The following is a 22,453-nucleotide window of genomic DNA, read 5'->3' on the forward strand; positions in this document are numbered from 1 at the left end:
TAGGAGACAACCCTTACAGAATTTTCTCTCCTCTCTTGAAAGATCAGAACTTGGAAGAAAAGAGGGAGAAGAACTTTTGGCCTTTACAACACTTTTGAGCTCTAAAAATCACAGAATAAGATTAGGATTTCGGTGTTTTTGTTGCCCTTTCATTGCTGAAAGGGTTGGGTATTTATAGGCTCCAACCCAGTTTGAATTCCAAGCTCAAAACTGTCAATTCCTGAAATTCTTGGGTCTAGGGGTTGCATCGCCTGACTGGGGCAGTTGCACCGCCTAGTAGAGCTCGAAGACTGAGCCTCTAGGCGGTGCCACCGCTTGTTAGGGGCGGTTGCACCTCTATCAGAGGCGGTTGCACCGCCCAGCCAGAGCTCAGAGACTGAGCCCTGGGCAGTGCCACCGCCGACCTAGGCGGTGCTACCTCTGGCCAAGTAATTTGGGTCCGAATGGGCTGATTCATTCGGCCCAATTTGAGTCTGTCAAGGGCCCAATTATCCCAAGATTAAGTTAATGGGATCACATCCCATTTCTAACTTAATCATCATGCTAACTACGAATTTCTTAAGACATTTACTACAACTTGCTCCGGTGCGTCAATCGCTTCTTCTGGCGAGCTTCCGGTGAGTTTCCGTCGATCATCCAATGAACCCTCGGTGATGCTCCTGCGGACTTCCTGTAAACTCCTGAACTTGCGATGATCCACTTGGCGAGTTCGGACGAGCTTCTTTGGCAAGCTCTTGGACTTCTCGGATTTGTTCCCGTAGAACCTCCGACGATCGTCTGGACTTCCGTCGAACTCTCGAACTCCCAACGTGATCATAGTCTTGACTCCGGCACAACTCCTGTTACATGTGTTACTTTCATCGTAGTTAATCATGCACACTTATCTCAACATATAGATTAGATAACAAATGACAATTGACGTCATCATCAAAATCCGAGATTCAACAATCTCCCCCTTTTTTATGATGACAATCAATTGATAACGGAGTTAACCTTAACTCCCCCTATCTATTTGTCATAATTGAGATAAGTCATTTTTGAATTCAAAACCTTTGAATTCAAGAGACATATTGATAAGTTAAAATCATTTAACCTTATCAATACTCCCATCATGATTCCCATCATGATGTATCTCTCTGAAAATGATGTATGATGTCAAGGCTTGATATCCATTTTCAAATTTCAAATGTGAATGATGGTAATGATAGCAATTCATTATGTAAAATTTCGAAGTAAGATTTTGATATCTTAATATGATGCACACATTTCAAGTATTTTAGCAATTAAAGCATTTCATCACATGGTAAGATATCAACACGTAGGACTACGATGTAAGTTCTTGATATCTTAACATGATGCACACATTTCAAGTATTTTAGCAATCATAGCAATTTCATCACATGGTAAGATATCAACACGTAGGACTATGATGCAAGTTCTTGATATCTTAACACGATGCAAACATGGCATATTGCTAATATGGCAATCATAGTTATCATTAATTCATATATTTTCGATGATGCAAGAATGACATAATCATAGTATCAATTCATATATCTGCTTTTTTCAACATAATATGACGATGGCATAATCATAGCATCAATTCATATATCTGCTTTTTTCAACATAATATGGCGATGATGCAAGCATGGCATAATCATAGCATCAATTCATATATCTGCTTTTTTTCAACATAATATGACATTTATAGCATTAATTTATATATCTGCTTTTTTTCAACATAATATGGCATTTATAGCATCAATTCATATATTTCTCCCCCTTTGTCATTAACAAAAAGGAGAACGATATAAACAACTTTTAAATATACGTGCAATGTCATAAGTAGGTTCATGTTATTTATCTATATAGAGTGATAGGATATAAATTATACAAACATCTCAAGAAAAACATGACATGAAGATTATAGAGTGAAAACTTATTCCTTTTTATTTGTTATTATCTTTTTGCATGAAGGAGGAAAGCCATTTGTGTAGTTCAAATCGATAGGATATTAAGGCATGCTTTATAAGGATCGGGATATTTATGTGAATCAAATCCTTGCACATAAAAATATCTTCCTTTTATAAGAAGGAATCATCAGATCTATTTCTCAAAGAGAATATTTTTCACATGATAAGTCTAAAAGATATACATTTGCTAGATGATTCTATTTGTCAAAAATCAATGATGTGAATCAAACTATATGTGACATATGTTTATTAAGTCTGAAAGAGAATAATATATTCATGAAATCTGATTGGAGCTGAAAATTTAATTTAACACTTTCATGCAATCGGACAAGACTATACAATCATGAAGACATGCTCATTGTTAAGGAAAGTTTTGTATTAATTTCCAACATGTTATTTTAGGCATGTAATGATAATTAAGTGATTTGATCATTCAATCAATAAAGTCCGAATAATAATTTTAACAAGTTTATGCATTCGGACACAACAACATTCCTAATTCTTTTCTTATGAAATCAAATTGTTCTTCGCTTAGAGGTTTTGTAAAAATATCAACTAGTTGATGCTTAGTATCTATGAACTCTATGATTACATCATGATTAGTAACATGATCTCGTATAAAGTGATGTCTAATATCAATATGTTTTGTTCTTGAGTGTCGAATGAGATTATTTATTAAACATATTGCACTCGTGTTATCACATTTAATGGGAATGTTTTTAAGATAGACTTTATAATTTTCTAAGGTGTTTTTCATCCACACAACTTGTGCACAGCATGCACTAGCTGCAATATATTCAGCTTCGGTTGTTGATAGTGCAATCAAGTTTTGTTTCTTAGATGACCAAGAAACAAGGGAATATCCCAAAAATTGATATGTTCCTGATGTGCTTTTTCTATCTAGTCTACACCCAGCAAAATCCGCATCAGCATAAGCAATTAACTCAAAATTTTCGGATTTTGGATATCATAATCCTAGATTTGTGGTACCTTTAAGATATCTAAGTATTCTTTTAACCGCTTTGAGATGAGATATCTTAGGGTTCGATTGAAACATAGCACAAAGTCCTAAACATGATATCTGGTCTAGTTGCAGTGAGGTAAAGTAAACTTCCTATCATACCCCTATAAGTTTTTTGATCGAAGCTTTCTCCATTCTCATCAACTTCTAACTTAGTGGCGGTGCTCATAAGGGTGTTAATAGCTTTTGAGCTATCCATATTAAATCTTTTCAGTAGATCTAAAGCATATTTAGTTTGACTAATAAAGATGTCATTGCTTAGTTGCTTAATTTGTAAGCCTAAGAAAAAGGTTAATTCTCCCATCAAACTCATTTCAAATTCGAGACTCATAGTTTTAGCAAAAGATTCACAAAGAGATTCATTTGTAGAACCGAAGATAATATCATCAACATAAATCTGAACAATGAGAAAATTATTTTCAAAATTCTTGATAACCAATGTGGTATCGACCTTGCCTTTTGTGAAATTATTTTCAATAAGAAAAGTACTTAATCTATCATACCAAGCCCTTGGGGCTTGTTTTAAATCATAGAGAGCTTTGGTTAATTTAAATATATGATTAGGGAGGCTTTTATTTTCAAATCCGGGAGGTTGTTTAACATAAACTTCTTCAGAAATAAAGCCATTAAGAAAAGCGCTTTTAACATCCATTTGAAACAACTTAAAATTGTTATTACTAGCATAGGCAAGGAGCATTCTTATGACTTCTAATCTAGCCATAGGAGCGAAGGTTTCTTTGTAATCGATACCTTCTTCTTGGTTGAAACCTTTGGCCACTAATCTAGCCTTATTTCTAACCACGATACCAGATTCATCTTGCTTGTTTCTAAAGACTCAGAACAAGCTTCCATACCTCATTTCTCTCAATTTATTTAATTCATCTTGTATTGCGATAATCCATGAATCATCTTTCATGGCTTCGTCAATACATTTAGGTTCAATTTGGGAGAGAAAAGTGGCATTGGCACAAAAATTTTTAAGAGAAGAACATGTCTGAACACCCTTTGATGTGTCTCCTAAGATTAGCTCCTTAGGATGAGCATCTACATACTTCTAATCCTTGGGTAAGGATGTTTCGGAAGTGGATGCATCCAAGTTGCTAGTTGAAGAAGGGGTTTCATTTAAATTTAAAGAATCGAAGTTAACATCATCATCAAAATCGTTTTTCTTGATTTCGGAAATCCCATTGAAAACAACATGAATGAATTCTTCAATAATTAAAGTTCTTTTATTGAAGATACGAAAAGCTTTAGAAACTAAAGAATAACCAAGAAAAATTCCTTCATCGGATTTAGCATCAAATTTTCCTAAGGCATATTTTTCATTCAAGATGAAACACTTACACCCAAAAACTTTAAAATATGAAACATTAGGTTTTTTGTTGTTCCACAACTCATAGGGAATTTTGGTGAGTAGGGGTCTTACTAGAACTCTATCAAAATATAGCATGCAGTGTTTACGGCTTCGACCCAAAAATATTTGGGTAGGCTATGTTCATTCAACATGGTTTTTGCCATTTCTTTTAAGTTTCTATTTTTTTCTTTCTACTACTCCATTTTGTTGAGGATTTCTTGGAGTAGAGAAATTGTGGTTGTATCCATTAAGTTCACAAAATTCTTGGAAATCACGGTTTTGAAATTCACCACCGTGATCACTTCTAATTGATGAAATCATAGAACCCTTTTCATTTTGAACAAGTTTACAAAACTTGTTAAAATATCTAAAGCATTCATTTTTGTGTTTTAAGAAGTAAGTCCATGTGTATCTGCTATAGTCATCTATTCTTCTGCTACGCATGTGATGTCGCCCTCCTAGATTTCCCAACAGGATTAATAATAAAACATAAACTTATAACAATATCACAAATAGGATTATATGGTTTCACATTCATTTCCTACTTGCATAGAGAAAAATTAAAATTTTCATTGAATAAGAATAATATAATATAATATTATCCTTAAATTAATTCAAAATCTTTATAGATCCTCTTATATAAATCTTTAAAAATATTTTCTCTTGATTTTTTAGATTTATTAAAAAATCTAACTTTAAAATATTTTCTTCTATATATTTCTATTCTAAAACCTTATATGAATTTCATTTAATAAATATCGTTCAAGTTATCTAGTCCATCAAGTAATTAGATTATTCCAACCCTAACAAAGATACAAAGTAATATTAATCTTTTTGTTTCTTTTTATATGAAAATATTAATGTGACGGACACCTCAGTACTTTATTACTGACAGACAAGAGGATGTGTATGACCATGACCATTTCCGATATTAATATATATCTATGAGTATAATGGTCCAAAAATCATATTATAAAAAGCTCTCTCCCTCATTGTGTTTCTCCAAATATAATATATTAATATCTTCTTTGAGCATAGCACTGTTGGCTTTCAGTGATTTTATCGAACATGCTCTTAAAATAATTTTGTAAGGTTGACACTCAACGGATTTAATGTTCCGTTCACAAACATAAAATAAGACATGGATTGATTCAGAGTGCAGTATTTTCATCATAGAATCAAATTTTGATTTAATAGAATAGATATAAACTATAAGTAGATACTTATTTCAATGATACATGCAAATTTAAATATTTTAAAAGAATTTATATTTTTATTAAAATCAGAGGACAAAGACTAAAATCACTTTTTTTTGGGAGGGGGAGATAAACGCAAATTTTCCACTTCGACTTAATGGCTGGTGTGTGATCTGTGTTGAAAGTGACCTGCTGTCACTAGAACTGGTCTTTGTATATACTATATATACAACCCACAGATGTAGTTATATTTTTGTCATTGTTAATACCGTGCGAATAATAATGTCTTGCGTACTAAAGTTCCAAGCTTTTGGTGGACAACCACCTCGCCACAAAATGATACCCTCTCCAAAAGTAATTGACGTACACTGCTGTAGTTTAGGTTGTAGCTTTTGATGACCCTCAACTTAGGTATCACGGTCTCCGGCCCATGTTGTGCGTGGGACCCATCACAAGAAGCTGGTACAATTTTGGTAGAGCACATTGCACGTACGAGAAACATAATCCAAATTAAAGATTTCATATTCCATTCTTTTAGTTCGCGATAGAACCCTAAAAGAAAACAAAATAAAGATATGTAACACAGTAATCAAACGCAATAAGGTTGGTAAAAAAAGGCGGTGTTTGGTTTTGACCAATCTCACCCGTCAGATTGGGGATAGGAGGAAACTGACGGACCAGAGCCAATCGATCAAGGTGACTACGACGAGGAGGGAGGCGTCGGCGGGGACGGCGAGGAGGATGCGTCCCAGGGAGTCATATCCATCGGGTAGCTGCCGAGCACGCGGAGGAAGGAGGTGTACTCCTGGACCTCGGCGAGGGCTTTCTGGGCGCGGGTCTCCGCCATGGACGCTTCGAAGTCGACGTAGAACATGTACTCGAAGTGCTTGGCGGTGCCCACGTTGGCGTCGTCCACCAGGCGCAGCGGCCGGTGGCGGTGCGGCCGGCTTTCGATCTTGGTCAGGCTGATGTCCCGGAAGGCGAAGGCGGAGAGCACCTTGAAGAGGACGGAGGTGCCCTCCCGGTCGTGGGCGAACACGATGCTGGTCTTGAAGGGCCGGTCGGTGCGCGGAATGATGGGCTCCCGCGCCAGCATCACGAACCGCGTCACGTTGCCGCTGTCGTCTTGGATGCCGTCCGCCAACACCTGCAGTTTGTACAGCTCCGCCGCCCGCGCCGACGCGATGGCCGCCGTGTCCCGGAGGCCGTTGTTGGCCACGTACTCGGCGGCGCCTGCCGTGTCGTCGAAGGCCTCCCGCGCCACGTTGAGTCCCATCCCGGTCAGCGTCAGCTCGCACTGGGAAAGCGCCTGAGGGTGGCTGATCACCCGGGTCAGCTGCTCCTTGCGAACGCCCGGGAGGGCGAGGAGGCAGTGGTGAACAGGGAGCTGAACCTCACCCACGATGTGGAGCCGGTGCCGCAGGAGGAGGTCGTAGTTGCGGTGGATGCTGCCGCCCAGGGAGTTCTCCACGGGGAGGACGGCGCGGTCCGCGATCCAGAGTTCCACCGCCTGGAAGGCCACCTCGAACTGGTCGCAAGGGATGGCTTCGCAGTTAGGGTAGGCCTTTCCGGCCGCCGCTTCGCTGTAGGCCCCCGGCACGCCCTGGTACGCCACGCGGACGCTGGACCCGTGCTTCGGGGAGGGCGAGAGGTCGGAGATGGAGAGGGGCCGCGGGAGGTTGGCCACCGGCACCAAGTCCAGCGTCGCCGAGTTTTGCTTCAGGCCGTTGACGGGAGTAGGACTCGCCAGATGGTAGTGGTTACCATCGTTGCTGCTTCTGGGTTCATTAGATGCCGCGCCGGCGTTGTCTCCTCCGGAGGATGAAGAAGAAGAGGAGTTAGACGCCGCCTTGCTGGCGAGGATGGCGCAATTGGTCTGCCAGTCGGAGCGGCTGGAGCCGAGGGCGCCGGGGAAGGGGGCGGCAGAGGTGGATTCTGGCACGTAGATCGATCGGATGGCCGAGCGGAGAACGGCGGAGGGGAGCCGCCGGAAGGCTGGTCCTCGCTTGGGGAGCGCCGTAGGAGGCGGGACATGGTTGTCCGGCGGCGGGAAAATGGGGCTGAGCACATGCCTTGGCGCAGAGGAAAGCATGACCGCCGCCATCGGTGACATATACATATATCAGACAGAATTATACTTTAAGATGTAAGAGAGAGAAAAATGAAATAAGAAGAAGAGTAGATGGCAGAGAAGCTTGAGAAGAGGAACCCTTTCAAGCTGGAAGAAAGCAGGAATGGCGAGATAGAGGCTTTATTGTGGCTCTGGTTCGTGGTAGATGGGCAGGAGAGGGTGGGTAGGTAGGGACGGAGAGAGAGAAGAGTCGGACGCTGATGATGAGGAAAAAAGAGAGTTGAAAGCAACAGATGTTGGATTTGGTCAGGTCTCACACCTAACACACCACTGCACAAATGTATGCGACCATGCACTCTTCGACTGTTCATTATTGCTTCTTCGATCTCCTCCGAATTTTATGCGACACTCAAGCGTTGAATGTGTTCAATCAAATGCATTTCCTATCTAAATTTCATGAGAAGAATAAAGTAGAATTGTACGTGCAAGCGGTCCCACCACAGTCATGGCCAAGGCCAAGTCAGCGGTTGGTGAACCTGACGCATCGTGAGTGTACTGGTGTGGTGCAGTCTGCCTGCACAGCGTCCATCCTCAAACCAGCAAATGACACGTTTTGTGATGGTATTCCCACCTTTGGTGGGCCCGACTGCCGACACTTCCATGCCAGGTCAACCTATCATGTGTACTCAACACACTTCCCACTTGCAAGCCATGGAAATGAATGTAGGCCCCACCCACGTATGTGAACCTCACTCACCATTCTTTTTATTTTTTCTATCAATTTCGACTTCATCACTTTAAAGGGAAAAAAGGACGTGTACTCAGCAAATTACCCATTTGCAAGCCGTGGAAATGAATGTAGGCCCCACGTATGTGAACCTCACTCACCATGTTTATGAGATTTTCTTTTTTTATCAATTTCTACTTCATCACTTTAAAGGAAAAAAAGGACTTATATTTTAAAAAGTTATGCTATTTTTTTTTAGCTTTCCACAAGGTCATCATTTTCATATTTCTGATAGAATACATTTCATTTATTATAATTTTTGAAATATCTCCTACCAAGATAATTAGAATAATACAAACTGATCCAATTTTTAATATATTAAATTTAGATTTTTAGTTATAGTATTTTTGAATAGAGACTTATAATATTTTTTGATATCTTCACGAGAACATTAAAAATCTATTCAAAAATATTATAATGGAGACAAATAAATTCAAAACCCAATTCTCATTTATAACAATAAAACTTCAAGCAGTACCTTTGTTGGTTTAGGATTCAGCAATCAAATAAGAAAACTTCTATATCAATTACATTATTTTTAAATAAATTTATAATATTTTCGGCACTTTCATTAAAACATTATATACCTACCTAGATGTAAATGAACTTAAAATATAAATAATCCAGCTCATATGCAAAAAATAAATTCCAAATAGATATGGTTATTGGTTTAGGAACAAGAATAATCAAACAGATATATTTCTATATCAATTACAGTATTTTAAAACACGTTTACACCACCACAACACATTCCAACTGTAGAATTGGACCCATTCATTATATGAATCGATCCATAGAGTTGACCCAATAGGTGTTATTCAAATGTCTTAAATTATAACACTCTTTGAGAAATATGAATAAGATGAGTATTTCCCCGAGAATTCACTAAAAAAATATTTTTGATCTAAGATAATTACTTTTGAACTTTTTCTAAATGACACCCCATAATTAGTTTTTATATAAGATTATTCTTTTTAATCAATTCGATGAAAAACATCCCTTTTGTTGGTGTCAACAACTTTAGGCCGCGGCCTCGGGGCCAACACGGCTGAGTTCAGGTCCGAATGAGCGAGGATCTCTCGGGATTACCCTTGAGAGTGCTGAGGTAGTCAAGTGCGTTGATTCGGTCTCGACGGGGCAGACATTTCCTCCAGGAGGGAACTCCTCGCTTGGGCGTGCGGTGGAGTGGTACTCCGTCTTCGTCCCTGCACACAGGTCGGGTCGAGAGAGCTCGACCCGACTCCTCCGACTGTCAAGTCAGTCGATAATCTTAGGAGGCTTTTTTCTCCCTCCTTCTCCCTCCTAACGCGAGAGTTTTTATAGGGAAGGTCACCGTTGTTGATGTGTCTGCTTGTAGGGAGTAGGATCGTACCTGGGAAGGCGTTTGACTCCGGCGTTGGGGTTGCGTGAAGGACCGAGCTCTTGCAGAATGGCGACGTGCCTCGGTCGACGTTCTGGTCTCCCTTGGCCCAGCGCTGTCAGATTAGACCGAGGCAAATGACCCATGTGTCTCCTCGGTTCGCGTGACACAAGAGACGTCACCCAAGAGCAGGCGATGTCAGTTTGCGTCCCATTATTATTATTACCCTTATCATTCTCCCCCCTGAAGGAAGCCATGCGTCGGCCGTTGCTGGGGGGGAGGGTACGGGGCGTGGCTTCTGTTTTCAGTGGTCGTTTCCGTCGGTTCGCCCTTAGGTCAGTGCTAGGGAGGTTTCCAGAGAATCGCGATGGTCGGTTGCTAGCCCATTCATCCTGTACGACGTGTGACCGAGGGGTATGACTCGGGTAGGGTGGAAGACTCGGACGAGCAAATGGTGTCGAGGTGTAGGAATCATGTAGTTTGCAGCCGAGATATGCGGCTCAGGCAAGCAGGCCACGCAGAGATGGACTCGGGCATATGCAGCCAAGGGACACGGCTCAGGCGGGCAGGCCGCGCAGAGGTGGACTCGGGCAAAATGCAGCCGAGGGACATAGCTCAGGCGGACAGGCCGCGCAGAGGTGGACTCAGGCAGAATGCAACCGAGGGACACGGCTCAGGCGGGCAGGCCGCACAGAGGTGGACTCGGGCAGACTGCAGCCGAGGGACATGGCTCAGGCGGGCAGGCCGCGTAGTGGTGGACTCGGGCAGACTGCAGTCGAGTGACACGGCAACCGAAGGGGCTCGCAGCATGAATATCAAGGCACGACCTCCTCAATTTCGACTCCCGGAAGCCGACGACTCGACACGAGGGATCAACGCCTGCCCTGCCGCGCAGATGAAGACATACTTGGCCACCCACGCCGCATGTCAGATTGCTACTCCAAGCAGCCCCTCGACTGTCGTGTCAGGTCTCATTTATGGCGGGGTGACGTTTGGCCTACCTGATGCGACGTTCACTGCGGGAAGGGTAGCGATGGGCTGTCGCCCACTCCCCCGGATGCCAAGGGTCGCTGCTAGTGGGATCTTTGCCATAAATAGCGCGCCGTTGGGTTCCAGCACACCTCTTGTTAGTCATATGATCGATTACTTCTTCCAGAACTTGTCGCTTCCACTCGAGTCGACTCTCCTACCTTACCTTCCAAAGGTCAGTAAGGATAGCCACCTCCTCCTCCTCCTCGACTTCATCCTCCTCTCCTTCCTACCCAAGTAACGTCGGGGAAAAAACACTACCGCCGAGCCCCAACTCGTCATCCGACGAGAAGGCGGCCCGGGCCCTTGAAGCTCTGATGTGGCCACACGACCTCGACTCCACAGTGAGCGAGTCATCGCTCGGCAACCTCCGAGAGCGCTTCAGCATCCCCGAGGGTTGTGTCCTACTTGCCCTCGAGCCAAGGCAATGAGCGTACGATTCGATCCCCAAGGGTTTCACCTTAACCCTGGATGCCCTCGAGGCGGGGTTACACTTTCCTTTGCACCCCGTTATTAGCTCCTGTATCTCCTGGTGGCGCATTTCCCCATCACAGATGGCGTCGAACTCTTGGCGCTATCTGGTGGCATTCTTGGGGGAGTGTCATTACGCTAATATTACCCCAACTCGGTCTCTCTTTCTGTCTTGTTTCCACCTTTCCAAAGGGCCTGGGGGTTACTATCTGTCAGCCCGGTCGGGCTTTCGGGTTAGCGGGGCCCCCTCCAACAACAAAGGATGGAAGGGGCGTTTCTTTTATATTTGCTGCGAGAGGGGCTGGAGTTTCGGGCTCCGGTGGTCGGCACGCATGATCGATAATACCGCCCTGGTTTTGAGCAATGATGAGCGCAGGGATCTCCAGAGGCTCAAGGAGATTCTTCCCGCCTCCCGAGCCATCCGGAACATGACTGAGTTGTGGTTGGTCAAGGCGAGTCTTGGCCCGATGCCTCGAGGTATGCTCGTAGTGGGTAGACTAGGGTCTTTATGAGTCATTCGGAGTACTGACCAACATCCATGTTTTCGCGCAGAGATGGTGAATCTTAGATCCATGCACGGGGGATGGGCTTCGTCGGTTTTGACATTGCGCCCACCGACCGAGCCAACGATCGGCTCGAAGGATGCGCCGGTGGAGATCGAGGCTGGTCGGCCTCGGAAGAAAGTGAAGACTGGTGTTATGAAGGTGTCCGACGCGACAGCGGCCCAAATAGGGGCAGCCACTACTGAATTGATTGATCGTGCGGGGAGGAGCCGCGGATGGGGTGAGGCCGGCCCTAGCAGGGAGGGGGCGGGGAAGGCATCTCGGGAGCCTTCCGTTCGCGATCTCTATCGCCTTCCTGCAGGTATGAAGGACGAGCCTTACCAGGCTTGAGTAATGTCCGACCTCTCGGAGGGCACCGCCTCCGACCCGTTGGGGGGCCTTGTCCCGCGGGGAGCGGGTATGGGCCGACGGGGATTCCGCAACTCTATTTATTCATGGAGGGCTTCATCCAAACATGGCTCGGGAGTTGTACACCTCGTCCTCCGAAGTCCTACTCGGCAGGTCTGCCAAGTCACTGTTGTGGGTAAGCATCTCGCCACCGGCCCTCCGTTAGTACCCGACGGTATCATTCTGACTTCTTTCCATGTAGGGCCAGCACTACACCATGGCGCCGATGGATCGTGTGTGCGACACTGGCCGAGTCATCAGCAACTTGAGCGACCGCAAAACCAAGCTACGTAAGCAGGTCGAGGAGATCCGCGCGGGAGCAGCTCCTAAGGCGGTGGCCGTGGTCGAGCAGCGAGCGTTAGATCTGGAGGTAGAAGCGATGTGCCTCAAGTCTGAGCTCAAGGCCGCCGAGGAGCAGAACAAAGAGCTCCAGGTGCATTTAAAAGCAACTCGCGCTGAGGTCCGCCTAGCGAAGGGGGAGACGCTCGCGCTCAACCAGAAGCTGGATGAGACATGCGCCGATGCACGTGCGACTTCAGAGGCCCTAGCTGACGAGATTCATCAACGGTCGGAGAAGGATAAGAAGCTGATCGAGGACTACAAAAAATCCTTGGGCTTCGAGCTCGGGCTGACCCGGATGGGGTAGGTTACCTATGAGTATAGGTACCGGGTCGCCCTGGCTCGCTTTCGAGCATGCTACCCTAACCTCGAGGTCGCGGAAGATCCCTTCGCTTCCTTTCTTGAGGACTTGGGCGTCGACATGCCCGAGGAAGTTCCTTTTGACGACAGCGTGGAGTTCCCCGAGAAGTAGGGGAGACCTATTGTAATTTTTTCTAATGGGGTAGGTCGGGCGTTGGCGGAGGCTGTAAAGTGTTTGTCTGGTCTTGTAACCAAATCTTTGCTTTAAATGAAAAATTTTTCGTTCAGGCTTCTTCCTCATCTTTCTCAATCTTATTTATACGAAAAACATCTTAAGGTTCTGCACGTTCCACGTCCTTGGCGGGGGTGGCCTTGCATCGTCGCGAGCCTGTAGGTGTCGATTCTGTCGACGTCGACCACCTAATAAGGTCCTTCCCAGTTTAGAGAGAGCTTGCCGCGTGCTCGGGTCGGGTCGCTGACTTCGGCTTTTCGCAAAACCAGATCTCCCAACTTAATCGGTCGGGGACGAACCTTTCGGTTATAGATTCTCGGACAGCTTTCTTGTAGGAGAGGGCCTTTAAGTGTGCTAGTCATAGGTATCCAGTAAGCCAATCACGTGAGTGATAACACGTGTGACTTGATACAGAATCTCTTTGCTTATTATATTTTGGGATATATCACTTTATAACTATTGCATATATATATATATATATATATATATATATATATATATATATATATATATATATATATATATATATATATATATATATATATATATATATATATATTGTGATGTCCTTGGATTTGTGCAATGGGAATCGGATCGTGATGAGATCACGATAATGAGATCGATTCACCTTTAAACACAGATCCTAAATAATCCCGATCATAGGTTACTCGAGAGGGACATCGTGATAACTGGACAGACTGGTGTGTTGTATACCTATCCATATGATGGATGCAACTGGTCTCATAGCTGCTCATGTAGAGACACTAGGGATACAGTACAGATGCTCATTGGAAAATGAGTTCACTGATTGATCCGCTTACGGAATGTTGGATGCTTGATGATGCCTTATTGTCAGACAGCGATTCCGTAGTCCTAGTGGTGTACCTGGTCCTTAGACTTGAGACACCGAGGATGTCTTGTATGAGTGCTCCACTATTTGATACCAAACTTATAGGTTTGGTTGTCCCAGATCTAGTACAATTGGTCATTGGGAGTGGTAGTCGACCTTACGATGGCTATTGAGTGTCGATAGAGGATCATCCACTCTCGGCATCATGAGAGGAATATCTCATGTGTTCTTGCTCAGACAAATCCCTAGCTAGGGTCATTCGGGTTGAGAGAGAAAGAGTTCTCTAGGAAAATTCGATTAGAGCGAGACTCGAGTAGAAACCGTATGGGTCTGACAACACCATGCTCGATATACGGTCTTTGGGATATTAGATGGATGAGGGACTATAGGTACACGGTAACTGATGACAGACAGGTCTAATGGATTGGATTCCCCTATATCGTCTGGGGACTACGGCGTAGTGGCCTAGTACGTCCGTAGTCGATGAGTCGAGTGAATTATTACAGAGATAATAATTCACTAAGTTAGAAGGAGTTCTGACAGGTATGACTCACGGCCAACTCGATATTAGGCCTAGAGGGTCACACACATATAGTAGGCATTGCAATGAGTAGAGGTTAGGATATGAGATATCCGACGGAGCCCTTGTCTTATTAGATATCCAATAAGCCCCTGAATTATTAGATCCCGTGGACGAGATTCAATAAGAGCCCATGAGAGATTATTGGATAGAGATCCACTAATCTAAAAGGCTTGGGTTATTGGATGCAGATCCAATACCCACTAGGGGAGGATCCATTAGGGTTTGACAAGGGACCTATATAAATAGGAGGGATTCAGAGCCTCATAGGCTAGAGCCTTTGCTTGCCTCTCCTATTCTCCTCCCCCTCTCCACCTCAGAGCAGGCCTAGAGTTTTGAGGAGTATCATCGCAGCCCTGCTGTATGGATCACCGCTAGAGAGGAGGACGCTTGACCTCCTTCACCCTCTCCTAAAGATCTGCAAGAAAATAGAGATATACGATCTCCCTAGGTAACACAATCTACTCTATACGCAGTTTTAAGTTTCGTGGATTTTGCGCACCAATCTTTGCACGACAACGAACATCTCTTTGGGAATCGAGGATTTTTTTTTCTTGTTCTTCCGCTGCGCATGTGATGTCGCCCCCAAGATTTCCCAACAAAGTGTGCATCAGCATGCCGCTCCTCGAGCATGTTGAGACCGGCTCGAAGTCCTTCGATCATTGTCCTTTCCTCATAATTTTCCATTCGAGGGGTAGGGAAAACCACTTTGGGCGGTAGGACGACCTCGGTTACGAATGCGAGGTTGTAGGGGGATTCTCCAGTTGCAGTTTTGGGGGTGGTCCATAAGGACCACAAGATGCTAGGGAGCTCATCCACCCAAACCGAGCGGGCTGCGGTCGCTCTTTTTCTAAGTCCGTCCAGGATGGATCGGTTGGTTACCTCCGCTAATCTGTTCGTCTGGGGGTGGGCCACCGAGCTGAACGTTAGTTGAATCCGATGGCTCGCGTAAAACTCTTGGAAATGCGCGCTAGCGAACTAGGCCCCATTATCCGTGATGATAGTCCTGGGCAAGCCGAACCGAGTCACTATATTCTTCCAGACGAATTTCTCCACCTGATGCTCTGTGATTGTCGCTAGCGACTCAGCTTTGACCCATTTAGTAAAGTAATCCACTCCCATGATGATGTATCTCTGCTGCCCCGAGGCCGGTGGGAAAGGTCCGAGGAGGTCCAATCCCCACTACGCGAATGGCCATGCACAATCAATGGGGGCGAGCAGAACCGCGGACTATCGGGGCGTCCGAGCGTGCCTTTGGCATGAGCCACATCGTTGTATGTAAGCTTTCACGTCCCGGCACATGGTGGGCCAATAGTACCCTTGGCGGAGGATCTTGTATGCCAAGGTTCGCCCACCGATGTGTTCCCCACAAATCCCTTCGTGGACCTCGGCCATAACCGACTGAGCTTCTTCGGGTTCTAGGCACCGTAGGAGAGGATATGAGAAAGACCTCTTGTAGAGCTGTCCATTCATCTTGGAGTACCACGCCTGCGTACGGCGCAGACGCCGAGCCGCGGCCTCGTCGGTGGGAAGGATCCCGTCCCGCTTGTAGTGCAGCATTTCGTATACCCACGTAGTCTGCGGGTCGGCCGGGGACACAGCCGTGATCGCTATCGCTCGGAAAGGGAGTTCCTCGACCTCAGGCTAGACTTCAAGATCCAACCTTGATGCCAGTTTAGCCAGCGCATCTCTGCCAGGTACTTTGACATGGTTGGGTCCCGGGCCTCGTATCCGCCGCTGAGGTGCTCGGCCACTAGCTGCGAGTCGGTGAGGACGTGTATGGCGTCTACTTGCATCTCAATGGCTAATCGGAGTCCTGCTAGGAGTGCCTCGTACTCTGCCTTGTTATTTGTGGCTTGAAAGCCGAAGCGAAGGGAGCGTTCGAATGATCGTCCGTCGGGGGCTTCCAGCACTAGCCCCGTGCCCGCGCCCTTCGAGCTGGGCGATCCGTCCACACGCAAGACACATCCTTCACTGACCCGCTTAGAGTCCTCGTCCTCGAGCTGAGTTAGTTCCGAGATGAAGTCGGCTACCGATTGGGCCTTGATGGCGGTTCTTGGTACGTATTATATATTGAACTCACTGAGCTCCACCGACCATTTGAGGAGGCGACCTGCAACGTTGAATTTAGACAAAACCTACCAGAGCGGTTGATCGGTAATTACCACAATTGGATGGGCTTCGAAGTAGGGGCACAACTTTCGGGCCGTTAGCACGAGCACCAGTGCCAATCTTTCGATCGACTTGTACCGCTCCTCGGGCCCGTTTAGGACGTGGCTGACGTAGTAGACTAGTAGCTGTTCCCCGAAGGCTTCTTTAGTGAGGACGGAGCTGACCGCGTGTTGGGATGCGCCTAGGTAGATACTGAGTTTCTCCCCGGAAGAGACTGAGGCAAGGCGGGGGAGGCTGGCCAGGTGTTGTTTTACCTATACGAGGGCTTCCTTGCACTCGGTCGTCCATTGGAAGTTCTTCGGGTGTTTTAGGGCCTAGAAGAAGGGGAGGCATCGATCGCTCGATCGGGAGAGAAACCGAGCTAGGGCAGCAAGCCTACCGTTCAGTCGCTGCAACTCCTTGATTGTCCGAGGGGCCTGCATGCTGATAATCGCCTGGACCTTTTCCGGGTTGGCGTCGATTCCCCTCTCGTGTATGATGAATCCGAGGAATCTTCCCGAGCTGACGCCGAAAGCATATTTTGTCGGGTTGAGTCGCATGTCGTATCTTCACAATGTAGCAAACGTCTCGGCCAAGTCTGCTAGGTGGGCAGTTGTCGTACGGCTTTTCACGATCATGTCATCAACGGAACGGCATGACCCTGTAAAAGTATACCCCCTGGTCGGTGAGGAAGATTGTGTGCTCTTGGTCCTCGGGCGCCATCCTGATCTAGTTGTAGCCGGAGAAGACGTCCATAAATGAGAGGCGGGCATGCCCAGTGGTCGTGTCGACCAACTGGTCAATCCTTGGGAGGGGGTAGTAGTCTTTCGGGCACGCACGATTGAGATCGGTGTAGTCAACGCATATCCTCCAACTCCCATTAGATTTTTTCACGAGGACTACATTGGACAACCATCGCGGGTATTTGACTTCCTCTATGAAGCCCGCTGCCAAAAGTCGCTCCACCTCCTCGCGGACAGCTAGTTGTCGGTCGGGGACCTACCGTCGAGGCCTCTGCCTCACCGGGCGAGCATTGGGCGAAATGTTCAGGTGATGTTGGGCAACCTTTAGGTCGATGCCTGTCATGTCAGCCGATGACCAGGCGAAGATGTCGGCGTTCTCCTGTAGGAAGCCAACGAGCTGCTCCCTCTCTCGTTCATGGAGCTCCGACCCAATTTTGATCGCCCGGTCTAGCCGAACCTCCATTAGGGGTAAGCTACCAGTGGACCTTATTGGCTTGAGATTTCGGGTCGGTTTCTTTGTTTCCCGGGGATCCCTTAGTGGTTGTTCGGTCCTTGCCCTTTTGTGTAACGAGACCGCCGTCAAGTAGCACCGTCTGGATTCGCGGGGACTTCCCCAGACTTCCCCGACCTCGGCGTGGGTCGGAAACTTCACTATTTGGTAGTAAGTGGAGATAACGGCCCTGATCTTGTTGAGGGTCGGGCGGCACTAGTTGCAGCAGTAGTTGGATCGTAGGCAGGTGCGCTAGATGAGAAATGAGCGGGATAATAGTCTGCACCATCCCAGTCAGAGCTCGGACTTGATGAGCAAGGTCCTGAAAGGCTTCGGGCAATACGGGCGACGGGTCTGTCCGGGCGCCTCCCGGCGACGACAAGCCCAGGTCGTTAAATAACCGCCAATAGCGCTTTGATGTCACGGCGGGGTGCTCAGCTCAAGTTTCATCATGCGGGGTGCGCTCCCCCGGAGCCCGATCCCTCAGCTGTGGGTTCGTCTGAGTCGATCTGGCGATCCCTCGACATTCGACCCTCCTTCTAGCGCCAACTTATTGGTGTCAACAACTTTAGGCCGCGGCCTCGGGGTCAACACAACTGAGTTCAGGTCCGAATGAGCGGGGATCTCTCGGGATTACCCTTGAGAGTGCTGAGGTAGCCGAGTGCGCTGATCCGGTCTCGACGGGGCAGACGTTTCCTCCAGGAGGGAACCCCTCATCTGGGCGCGCGTTGGAGTGGCACTCCGTCTTCGTCCCTGCATACGAGTCGGGTCGGGAGAGCTCGACCCGACCCCTCCGACGGTTAAGTCAATCGATAATCTTAGGAGACTTTTTTCTCCCTCCTTCTCCCTCATAACGTGAGGGTTTTTATAGGGAAAGTCATTGTTGTTGATGTGCCTGCTTGTAGGGAGCAAGACCGTACCTAGGAAGGCGTCTGACTCCAGCGTTAGGGTTGCGTGAAGGACCAGGCTCTTGCAGAATGGCGACGTGCCTCGGTCGATGTTCTAGTCTGCCTCGACCCAGCACTGTCAGGTCAAATCGAGACAAATGACCCATGTGTCTCCTCGGTTCACATGACATAGGAGATGTCACCCCGAAGCAAGCGATGTCAGTTTGCATCCCATCATTATTAATACCCTCATCACATTTCACCCTCTACCAACAGCCGACGAATGTTGTAATTGTACATATCGTTATTGCCTCCGTCACCCCCCTTCTCCCACCGTGAGCAACGTCATCCATCACCTCCACCTCCTCCTTCCCTCCTTCCATCCCTCTTCGCCTCCTCCTCGTCCTTTTCCTCCTCGGTGCTGAAGCTGCCCTTGAGGATGGCGACAACCTTCAGGACAAAACAGACAACGATATGGTGCTTTTGCTCGGCAGTGGTGGCGACGAGCTTGGGGTGAAAGAGGAGGGGTGGAGGGGCTGTCCAATGATTGGAATGGGCACATAGAGAAGGCTGAGGAGAGGATGGGGAGGGGAGGATGCAAATGGCAAGACTGGAACTACCATAGTTGCAATGAGTAGAGTATTGCTTACGTGGAGGAGGCTATGGGTGTGATAGCAAAAATTTTTTTTATTAAATTAAGAAAATGAGGTATCATTTAATAAAAATTTTCAATCGTGAGGACTGTTTTACAAAATGAGATCGTTATGGCACACTCTTACTTTGCATCTTATTTAATAAAAGTTCAGTGCATTTATTGATGTGATTGACTGATGGACTGTCTTGGCCAATTTAATAGGTTGACATGCAGAGATGACAGCAAATATATTTCTTACTCGAACTCATTTTAAACGAGTTTAATATGGTTATATATCTCAAAAAATAGTATTAAGGTCATTTAAAAGAAACTATTATATATAATTTTATTTTCAGAAGTTCAAGGAAGCTGGTTTGCCCGAGTGGTTAAGGGGGAAGACTTAAGATCTTCTGCACATAAGTGCGCATGGGTTCGAACCCCATAGCCAGCATCAATTTTTTGATACTTTCCAAACCGATTCGTAAACATATTATCTTTTTTTTACGATTTGCCATTATTTGTTATGCTTTGTAGATCCATCCTTCAGACATCATGCTTATATGATCTCCTTCGTTAAATTTTATATATATTTTCCTTAGATAATATTTATTTATTTATTTTGCTAGATTTCATCCTCGTTGCTATAGCAAGGAAAAATGTTTCTCCTTTTTTTTTTTTTCTTCCCACTCCATTGGACTAACATTTCAAAGGTCTTATTTTCTTTCAATGGGAAATCATAGTGATAAGATATGCAGTGATTGATTAAAACCTCACAAGGTTAATCCTTTTTTTTATAACTAAAAAAAGCTTGGATTCTCACACTTGTCTTACATCAGAAATACTCTGGACTCACTACTAGACCTTTACAAAAACCCGACATTTGGTAGGGGTGTTTACAGAAACCCATAGCTGAAGCCATCTGTAAGAAAAAGTATGATACAGTGAGAGGACGGTTCAAAATCAATATATGGATGATAATATAACTGATCAGAATCAAGTTGCCATTAACTCATTTTCAATATGCAAGAAGAACTAGACTTTTTTTTTTTTTCTTTCTATTTTTTTATAGGACTACTTAGATTGATGAATTATGAATATGAAGAATAAGAGAAAAATCGTAATATCTCAATGTTACACACTCACAGTATAACCACATATAGTATCTTATATTTCAGAAGAGAGTCTAGGATAAGTAATTAGGAGAGTTCCTCCCCATCAAGGATATCTCTTGAGGAATCATATCTTAATATGAACTTCTTTTCTATTGACTATAACTTTCATCATAATCGAATCAGTTTATAATATATCTTTTCAATTAAATAGGATCACATAATCTATCATTCTCTCACTTGACCCATTAATTAATAAAATATAAAAAAATTTAAAATTAAAATAAGTAAAATAAAAAATATTTGAAAATAATTTTACTTAATTGGATTCTGAAAATTTTAAAAATTATTTTATACATGATCATGAATTTTTAAAAATAAGCCAATAAGTCCAATAAATATAATAATACTATATTAAGTTCAACTATTAATACGAGTCATTGCAGTTGTATATCATCAATATCATACACTCTTTTATATACCATAATATTATTGGTCTTTCCTAATATAGTCCATAATAACTATTGTAATTTATCTTGTCAAGATAGTCCTACTATTACATTCAATTATAATATACATAAATGTAAACAAGATAATAAAAATAAATAACTTTAATTAAGCAAGAAAAAATATCAATAATAGCATTCACCTAAACATGTATCACCATATCTTTTATGGTTTATTCACAAGTTATATTCTAAGAACATGTTCTTTGAATATTTTAGATTGTAAAGCTTTAGTAAATTGATCAACAATCATCATGTGGTGCTTAGATTCTTAATTGACACTTGTTATTTCTGGACTCTTTCTTTAACTATCAAGTACTTTATCTCAATGTGCTTTGAACTACTATAGTACTTATCATTCTCAGAGAAGAAAACTACTACGATGTTATCACAAAATATCTTCAACGACCTAACAATTAAGTCGACCATACCAAATCCTTCGCAGCCATAAAGCTTAATTTATAATCTTAATTCTTGAGATCTATCCCTAAATAAATTAATGCCAATAATATAGACTACCTCATTCATATCAACCATTTTAAGTTCTTATTGAGAAATATCTTGGTTTCATACAAGCAAAATATCATCCACATATAATATCAATATAATAAACTTACTCCCACTAACTTTTAGATATATACACTAATCAATAGTATTTTCCTTCAATATGAAAGATGTAATGGTGTCATGAAACTTTATACACCATTGTTTAAAAGCTTGTTTAATATCATAAATGGATTTCCTAAGTTTTGAAGCCCAACTTTCCTTTCCTTTTTTTATAAATCCTTCGTGTTGGTCCATATAGATTTTCTCATCTAGATTCTCATTCAAAAATATTATTTTCATATTCATCTGATGTAACTCAAGATCATAATGAGCTACTAATGTCATAACAATCCTCAACGAGTTTTTTTTAGAAATTAAGAAAAATGTCTCATTGTATTCGATGTATTCTTTTTGAGAAAAATCTTTAGTCATAAGTCTAATTGTATATCATTCGATATTTCCCATTGAGTTACATTTTATCTTCAAGACCCATTTGCAATCGACTCTTTTACAGTTATTGGGCAATTCAACGAGTTCCCAAACACCATTCTGGTTCATCGATTTTAACTCATCTTTCATGGCATCAAATGACTTTTTAGAATCATTAGTTTACATGGCTTGTGAAAATGATAAGGGGTCTCTTTTCATTCCTATGTCATAATCTAATTCTTGTATATATACTACATAATCATCAAAAATGATATATCTCTTTTTCCTTTGAGATCATCTTAAAATTATCAATTGTAATTGTTCTACAAGATCATTAGTAGTGACATCAACATCATATGAGAGTTCATTAATATCATTTTATTATTTACTCTCATCAATTCTTTCAATGATTTGAGGAATAACAATCTCTCAAATAGGATATGAT

The 22,453-nt window shown here is 44.1% G+C and overlaps 1 protein-coding gene and 1 non-coding gene across 2 annotated transcripts; one reads left to right on the forward strand and one right to left on the reverse strand.

Moving 5' to 3' along the window:
* Positions 1-5,844: 5,844 nt before the first annotated feature.
* LOC135676668 (arogenate dehydratase 1-like) lies at positions 5,845-7,785 on the reverse strand. The gene is made up of 2 exons (XM_065188109.1): positions 6,189-7,785; positions 5,845-6,096 (listed from the first exon to the last, which is right to left on the reverse strand). The coding sequence occupies exon 1, from the start codon at positions 7,661-7,663 to the stop codon at positions 6,245-6,247; it is 1,419 nt and encodes a 472-aa protein (XP_065044181.1). The 5' UTR covers positions 7,664-7,785; the 3' UTR covers positions 5,845-6,096; positions 6,189-6,244.
* Positions 7,786-19,786: 12,001 nt separating this feature from the next.
* On the forward strand, positions 19,787-19,869 carry TRNAL-UAA (transfer RNA leucine (anticodon UAA)). Its single transcript has one exon. It is a non-coding gene; the product is annotated as a tRNA-Leu (tRNA).
* The last annotated feature ends 2,584 nt before the right edge of the window (positions 19,870-22,453 follow it).

The sequence above is a fragment of the Musa acuminata genome, chromosome BXJ1-1 (assembly GCF_036884655.1).
Source record: "Musa acuminata AAA Group cultivar baxijiao chromosome BXJ1-1, Cavendish_Baxijiao_AAA, whole genome shotgun sequence".
Lineage (NCBI taxonomy): Eukaryota > Viridiplantae > Streptophyta > Magnoliopsida > Zingiberales > Musaceae > Musa > Musa acuminata.

Excerpts from the sequence above, each read along its gene's own strand:
- LOC135676668 (XM_065188109.1), bottom strand. The coding sequence starts at position 7,663 with ATGTATATGTCACCGATGGCGGCGGTCATGCTTTCCTCTGCGCCAAGG.